At 39.9% G+C, this 7,656-nt stretch overlaps 1 protein-coding gene across 3 annotated transcripts; it reads left to right on the top strand.

The window, feature by feature from the left end:
* The first annotated feature begins 203 nt into the window (after positions 1 to 203).
* On the top strand, positions 204 to 6,848 carry traf3ip2a (TRAF3 interacting protein 2a). 3 transcript variants are annotated; one of them, XM_086019868.1, is made up of 10 exons: positions 204 to 322; positions 919 to 968; positions 1,474 to 1,884; positions 3,160 to 3,238; positions 3,308 to 3,492; positions 3,586 to 3,674; positions 3,749 to 3,817; positions 3,886 to 3,990; positions 6,261 to 6,335; positions 6,506 to 6,848. In XM_086019868.1, exons 2-10 carry the CDS (start codon positions 953 to 955, stop codon positions 6,650 to 6,652), a joined length of 1,176 nt encoding a protein of 391 aa, XP_085875994.1. In that variant the 5' UTR covers positions 204 to 322; positions 919 to 952; the 3' UTR covers positions 6,653 to 6,848. The 3 variants fall into 3 exon arrangements, with proteins under 3 accessions (XP_085875994.1, XP_085875996.1, XP_085875995.1); XM_086019870.1 differs by having other exon boundaries at positions 1,474 to 1,878; XM_086019869.1 differs by having other exon boundaries at positions 260 to 456.
* Positions 6,849 to 7,656: the final 808 nt, after the last annotated feature.

A 7,656-nucleotide genomic window follows, 5' to 3' on the forward strand; every position in this document is an offset into this window, starting at 1 on the left:
TAGATGTGCCGTTTGATAATATGGCCCACATCGAAGTGGAAAACTTGCAGTTTTGTTTTGAAATGTATATTTTGTGTTCTTGTTGTAATAAGATTAACTTTAAACATGAAATTAATCAAATGCTTCTGTAAGATGTGTGTGTTGCTTTTAGAATCACATTTCTATTTGAGGGCTGGATGAACATGACATGGAAAACTACAGTCACAATAGTAGCCTTGTTCTGATTGGCCGTTGAAGGTGAAGGGCAGGCAGTAGGAATGTTTCCTGTTTGTGTGAGAACAGGTTTGTCCTGCGGCTAAAGGCGAAGCACTTCGACAGAAAGGTGTGATCTTTCTCCTTCTTCATATCCAAATCTGTGGGCTTCATCAAACTTATTAAACTTCATCTTTAATTGAGATTTTTCTTGGAAGAGCTACCTGTCAGGTGTTCCGAGCGCTGGTTTTGACCTTTGTACTGGTGAGCGCATAATGTTGTTACGCTTCACTCAGCCCAGACAAAATGTTGTAGACTTAACACCAGTTTATATCACTGTGGAAGTGACGTTTTATTACATTTTAGAACATTGTGACCACTTGCACAATGTAATGAGATCCAAAACCAAAAGAAAAATACTGTTTGCAGTGCATATTTCAATATTGTGTCTTTTCACAGATAATCAATTTCACGTTTGATTGACACTGTCGGAGAGGAATTGATTTTTTTGTTTTTTTTTATTGGGTCTGTCGTTTGCAGTGGCATAGCACACGCAGTTGCTAATCATTCGTCCTGTCATGTAGCTTAAAAAAAAAAGAAGAAATAATTGGAAACAGCTTTAGTATGTATGTATCACTTTTACACCACCCACAATGAAGAAAACACACTGTTACTGCGGTCGATCAATGTTTATTTCTGTTAATAATTTCTGTTTGTTTTGTGTAGAGCCTACCGTTGCTTTAATAGAAGCAGTGGCCACATGAACACATCCAAAAGTAAGAAACTGAAATTTTACTAAACATTCAGCACTAATAACGCATTATAGTTCATTTAAAGGTGAAGTCAACGCACACATTTTTTGTTTCAAGAATATGTTTTATGCAAGCCCACCAGTTGAAACAGGGTATTCTGATTAATTTTGCGGAATAAGTGTTAATCCACTCGGTTTTAGCCATCTCTGGGGGCGGCCATTTTGTCTTCTGTCGAATGAAAATGACATCACAACTGCTCACAACGACCAATCGTGGCTCAGATTCAGAAAACAGGTCAGCAGTAATTGGTCGTTGTGAGCAGTTGTGATGTCATTTTCAGTCGACAGAAGACAAAATGGCCGCCTCCAGAGATGGCTAAAAACGAGTGCATTTTGCTGCTTAACTTATATTTCCACAAACGCAAAATTAATTAGAATGCAACTGTGGGCCTGCTGGGATCATATTCTAAAAAATATGTTTGGGTTGACTTCCGCTTTAACTGTGTTTTATTGAACCGATCCTGCTTTAGGCCTTTGCTCTCATCAGAGCGTTCCTATCGAGGTGGATGAGAGCATGCCACCCTCCAGTCTCGACTTCGAATGGCCCCCTGATTGCCAGCAGTGTAGTGGACCAGGGAACAGTAAAAGCTGGGAGCGAACTGGGGAAATGAACATCCATATCAACCGGGAGAGACTTCTTCAGCGTTATTTCCAGAGTGAACTCCAAACAACGAGTCCTCCTACCTCTGACCAGGGCGCCTGTGTTTGGCTTCCAAGACAAGGCGGGAATCACCGTTGTAGTTTTATCGAACCTCAAAATGAGATTCGGTGTTCGTTGGATGAGGTGGATCGCTTGGAGCAACCTCTCCCGCTCATGTCTGATGTCAACGCTACCCACTATGTCCCATCACGCTACCCAGCAGCACATATTCAGGGTCAGTGTAAGTACTTCGAAGGCAGAATGGGTGTGGATCTATTGTGTGTAAGTTGTTGGTTTGAAAAGTTCACTTGGATTTTTGCCGAGTTTTATAAAGGATTTTAGATCTCTTTCATCGGCTGGGGTGACTCTAAATTCATAAAGTTGCACCAAGGTTGTTTCGCATCGCAGTTTGCGAGTCAAAATTTGAATTTAGCACCTCACTGAAACGCATTGAATAGCAAAACTGAGAATCACAGGTTTAACATTTTTTTCGCAGAGACGGTAGACGGTCTCATAAAGCGTCGCTGGGTTACACGTACATGACATAACGCTTAACTACTCACGGGAAGTTCGAGATTGAGGCAAGCTCGGTGCTACTTATGCCATACCAGCCAGCTAGCAACGAACTTCAGCTGGCTAGCTAGCTAGCTAAACACGTTGCAAAGTGGCTTCTAAAAGTCTGTAATCATCGCCTCCATGGTAGCGAATAAGATACACTTCGGAAAAGTGTCGTTCCCATGAAAGGATGATGAGGAAAGATGGAGAAGCCATGTAATCGTGAAACACTGAAATTAACTGATTGGGTGATCGAGTACACTTTTCAAAGTAGCCTGGCTGGAACCACGCTAAAGCAGAGCGCATACAACTTTAAACAGTAAGATAGAAGGCAATTTAATAATAATAAATGTATATAACACACAATAAACACTTAACAGGACTAAAAGTGGAAATGAATTATGATACATTATGACGTACGTCAGATGGGAGGAGTGGCCTACAAGGTTAAAAGTATATTGATATCATATCGCTAATGTTATTTGTTTTTGAGTTTTAATTTTGACTTTTGAGATATGCAGAATAAATGTTCTCAAAATTACCCTACAGTATTTCTTATTTTCATTTTAGTTTATTTCTTAAATAAAACTGAACTCAATTTTAACTCAATTTATCTTTACTGAAGGACCATACAAAAATAGAAATGGAAATACTGTTTAAACTGAATGTTTGTTTTTGAAATTTAAATTGCCCCACTAGAAATGTTTCTAGACAAGAAAAAAAGTGAAACTAAGAAATAAAAACTGTTGATTATATAAAAAGGGATTCATTTCATCATATTATTATTGTTTAATAAAATCCCTGCTTCAGGTGCCTGGGATTAAACTGCAACCAACTGCTTCTCAAATTTTCTAAGTTGCTCTTCAAATGAAGTCACTGATTAGCAAAACTGCTCCTCAAAGGAAAAGTTATTTTGAGCCTTGCGCCCGTGATTGAGCGTTTCTATTCTGTGTCATTGCAGGCTTCAGTCCAAAGCAGGAGAGTTGTTTTAGACACTGTGTGTGTCTAAATCAGAGGGCTCGACCCTTCCAACGACAATGGTATTGAGCATCACTCATTCCTGTAATATTTTACTGCAGCTCTCATTTGTGAATTATTTCCTTCTGCAGGAACCATCCAGGAAACAAAATGCAATATCACAATGTTCCAAATGCCATTAATGCCCCTCAACCAAAAGCTGGGGCAACCCCCAGGCATGTAATGTGTGAGGTCAGTTTAGATAACCCCCTTCAAGCAGATCCGGGACCATTTACGAGGGAGACCAGGAGGACTGTCACGCTACCTGATGAATATAGTAAGTGACACTTAAATGTCTTAGTTTTTGGGTCCAACCCATCTCCCTTGTGCGGCTGGATGGAAATTCGCTATTGACTTTGTCTATTTGTAGGGAATGTTTTCATCACGTATTCAGTGGACACAGCTGAAGAAATGACTGCCTTCACCAAATTTCTAACAAGTCAGGGCTTCAAACCAGCAGTAGGCTTCAACATTTCTTCACAATTGTCCGTCCTCAAATGCTATTTACATACTTACTGTCTATTTATTTATAGATTGACATATTTGACCAAACGACCATACGAATGGGCATCACCAGATGGATGGACAGATTTTTAAATGATGTAAGTCCTAGATTTGGACAGTTAAAAAAAAAAAAAGTCGCCACATTCTGATCATGGAAACTTTACAGAAATCCGTCCTCATCATCGTGGCAATCAGCCCCAAGTACAAGGAGGATGTAGAGGGGGATGGTGACGATGAGCACGGGCTACATACAAAGTACATCCACAATCAGGTGAGCTCTCACACAAGTGAGGCAACACTGGCACATACTGCAGCACATATATGCATATGTAAACTGTACATGTGACCCAAGAGTTATTTCTTCTGTTTGATTTTACTCCATCCTAAAACAAATTGTAAAAAAAAAAAGAACTAAAAGGGGACATGTTTTCTTAAATTAAGTTTTTATTGTTTGTACAAAAATATTTGGTTCACCTGAGTGCCTTGATTCGTTTAAATTGACTCTTGAATGAGCTTGACATTGTCACTTATATAATAGGTTTGCATGTAAAAATGACATCAGTACTAAAATGCCCCCCCCCCCCCCTCAAAAGACTCTGTAGTGATTTAAGGGCTTTTTTTGTGATTAGATTTACGACAAATTGCCCCGCCCCTTTTTGGGGCTGGGCATGTTATTTTTTTAGGTCTCAGCGGTCTACGTCATGGGAGTGATTCAAGCGTGGTAATATTGCTCGCTTTGTCAGTTCTGTTGTCTAAAACGGCGATCGATCGCCACCAAAATGCAAATGCACATTACTACTCTTGTCCACTTCAAACTGTGAGAGTATGAAAGTGTTCTGCACAATAGTTTGGATTTATTGACATAAAACGTGATCTCATCATGATCACCTCCACAAAATCAAAAGTACCGTGGCGATCGCTTCTCCACTTACACAGGCTGAAGCGGACAAGAGCATGAATGCGCACACGAACCCCGACTGGTTATATTTCGGACATTTAGCTACGCTAAACTCGTTTCAACTCTCAGGAGGCAGATGGCGACTGGCAGCGGGCAAGCAATCAGGCAAGCATGGTTCTTTATCGCGGCCATTCTCCTCATTAACAAGAGGCGTTATTCATGGAGTCACTTATTTCACAATTTAAATTTAGTGATTAAATTGAAAATGACAACTCTTTTCATTTTCCTGATCCAAAAACATATTAAATCAACTTGTTAGTGAAAACATGGCCATCCCGGGCCCAACCATCCCTTTAATTGTTTTTTAATTTTTATTTATCATTATTATTTTTTTTTTACAAACCCCGAAAATGCTTCCAAAAATGTTGTTGACCATTCACCATATGTTTTCCATGAAAAAAAATGGGGTGAATAGGGGAAGGAAAAAAAATCATGAAAAAAAATAAGAAAAAATATCAGTGAATATGTGAATTCGCAGGCTTGTACTGTAGTCTTAAGTTGTAATATCACCAATCACCACTAGATGACAGACATGTCTTAGGCTAGGTTCACACCGCAGGCAAATGCGAACCAGATCTGATCTTTTTTGCCCATATGTAGCCTGTATCTGATTTTTTTATGACAGTCTGAACGGCTCAATTCCGTTTTTTTCAAATCCGACCTGGGTCGCTTTCATATGTGGTCCTGGATCGGATACGTATCTGAGTTTTTAAAAGTGACCACGGTCTGAACGCCCAGGTCGCATATATCCGACATTGACGTCATCCGGAGCCCAATATGTGTTCCGCGCAGGCAGAGGGAAAGGGTTGATAGCGGGGAGGTCGAATCTACAAAGTTCGTTTGGGTAACAGTATTGACTTTCTATTTGACTTAAATTTAATCCCACTTGAAACATAAGGCATAAAGTGGACATTTATGGCGATCGTAGTAATTCAGCCATGGTTCAGATTGATACATTTTTTACGCACGGTTAGGACGTGACGTCATCGTTAGTGACGTCTCCATGAAATTAGATATTAAAGCGTCGCCTCGTGATTTTCCCCAAATACTGTATTTATTTCTCTTCGTGTCACTGTATAAATGCCCCGACACACTGGACCACATTTACTTCCGCAATCACAACGTTGGGAGTGACGCGTCTCTTCTTCTGCGCATGCGGGTCACTTTGGTTTTGTCTTCTGTCGACTGAAAAAGACATCACCACTGCTCACAACGACCAATCACGGCTCAGATTCAGAAAACAGGTCAGCAGTGATTGGTCGTTGTGAGCAGTTGTCATGTCATTTTCAGTCGACAGAAGACAAAATGGCCGCCCCCAGAGATGACTAAAAACAAGTGCATTTTGCTGCTTAACTTATATTCCACAAACACAAAATTAATCAGAATGCCGTGTTTCAACTAGTGGGCTTGCTGGGAACATATTCTTGAAAAAAATATGTTTGGGTTGACTACCCGCAGTAGTATTGATGAAAATGTATGGCCGACTGCAACATTTAAATAAAAATTTTAGATATTTCAATCAGTCACAAAAGACAGTGAGTGCAATGAATTTGTTTAAAAATCTTCTATTACTATTGGTACAGATCCAGAATGAATTCATCCAACAAGGCTGCCTGAATTTCAGACTCATACCAGTGTTGTTTTGCAATGCCACTAAGGTGAGTGCTATGAGTGAGTGACTATTATTCCATTTTCAAATAAATGCCCAAACGCCATTCTCGCCCAAACCTTTTTGTCATGAAGATATTCTGAACTCCATGCAACATTGTGCGAGAAAATGTGTATTGAAATGTGATTTCTCCATCCCCTTGCTGTGTTTGTGGAACAGAAACATGTCCCCAGTTGGCTTCAGAACACAAGGATCTACAGGTGGCCCCAAGACACGCAGGACCTGCTGTTGCGCTTGCTTAGGGAGGAGCGTTACATCATTCCACAGCCAGAAGCATCCCTTACCCTCACAATTCGTCCACTTTGAAAGAAATGAGAAATAACAGCATGAAGCTATATTAACAGCCTTCAAGAGAAGGACATTTTCAATTAATGCCATCATACCTTGGTCTTTTTCATTCTGTGGTATGTGTTATTTGCAGCATAATCTATTCTGAGCACTAATTTACTGCATGTTTGAAATGAAAACAGATGATTCCAATTAAACTGCATCAGGAACAGTACGAAGCATGGAGTGTATTGCCAGAATATTTGAATGATGCTTTGTACAAGAGCACGTTGGGTCACGATTTGAAGAATTTTATTCACCAAAAGGTAGCAGCACATCTCAAATAATGAAAAAGCCCTTACAAAAGTAAACCATAAGGTGTCGTTTATTTTTTTTATTTTGTTGACAATTATTTGTTGTATCGTTCTGACATCTTTTCCTATAGCACAAAACAATTATTTAAAAATAAATCTCCTGTTGTCATTCACCCCATTTATAACAGCATGTGGAAAACACCTACTTATAAGTGTCGTGAGCACAACAGTATTTCCGAATAGAAACAACAGGCCTAACAATGTGAAACACCAGAATCTCAACAAATAAGTCTAAAAAAATTCAACTTTGCAAAGGGAAGTCCAGCCACATCAGCCGGAACAGGCTGTAGGGAACACTACACCTGACTAAAAATGGTTTGCTCATGCACTTAACGCTGAGCTTCACGCATTTTTATCAGATCCTGCATGAGGCCACTTCCTGCCAACGCCAGGCCTGCCAAGGCCAATAAATCCATAGCTTTTATTGTTCCACAAATACGTGCCACTCGTCTCTGCCTTATCTGCTCAGTCCAAAGCAGCCAGACACAGATGTGTTTTCATAAAGGGCTGTAAAAAAAAATCCCTCTAAGACCTATCGTATTTTCCTCCTCTGTCATTTAGGGGACATAGCTCTTTCCAACTATTTTTTTTAAAAGTTATATTAATACCTACAGGCGTTGAGTCACGGCCTGAGATGCTGCGAGTTTGTCCACCACAAAATTGTTTGCT

The sequence above is a fragment of the Filicampus tigris genome, chromosome 20 (genome assembly GCF_054856515.1).
Source record: "Filicampus tigris isolate MCC_2025a chromosome 20, RoL_Ftig_1.0, whole genome shotgun sequence".
Classification (NCBI taxonomy): Eukaryota; Metazoa; Chordata; class Actinopteri; order Syngnathiformes; family Syngnathidae; genus Filicampus; species Filicampus tigris.

Excerpts from the sequence above, each read along its gene's own strand:
- traf3ip2a (XM_086019868.1), top strand. Across the intron at positions 3,675-3,748 it reads GTCAGGGCTTCAAACCAGCA|ATTGACATATTTGACCAAAC; the intron begins GTAGGCTTCAAC and ends ATTTATTTATAG. Across the intron at positions 6,336-6,505 it reads TGTTTTGCAATGCCACTAAG|AAACATGTCCCCAGTTGGCT; the intron begins GTGAGTGCTATG and ends TTTGTGGAACAG.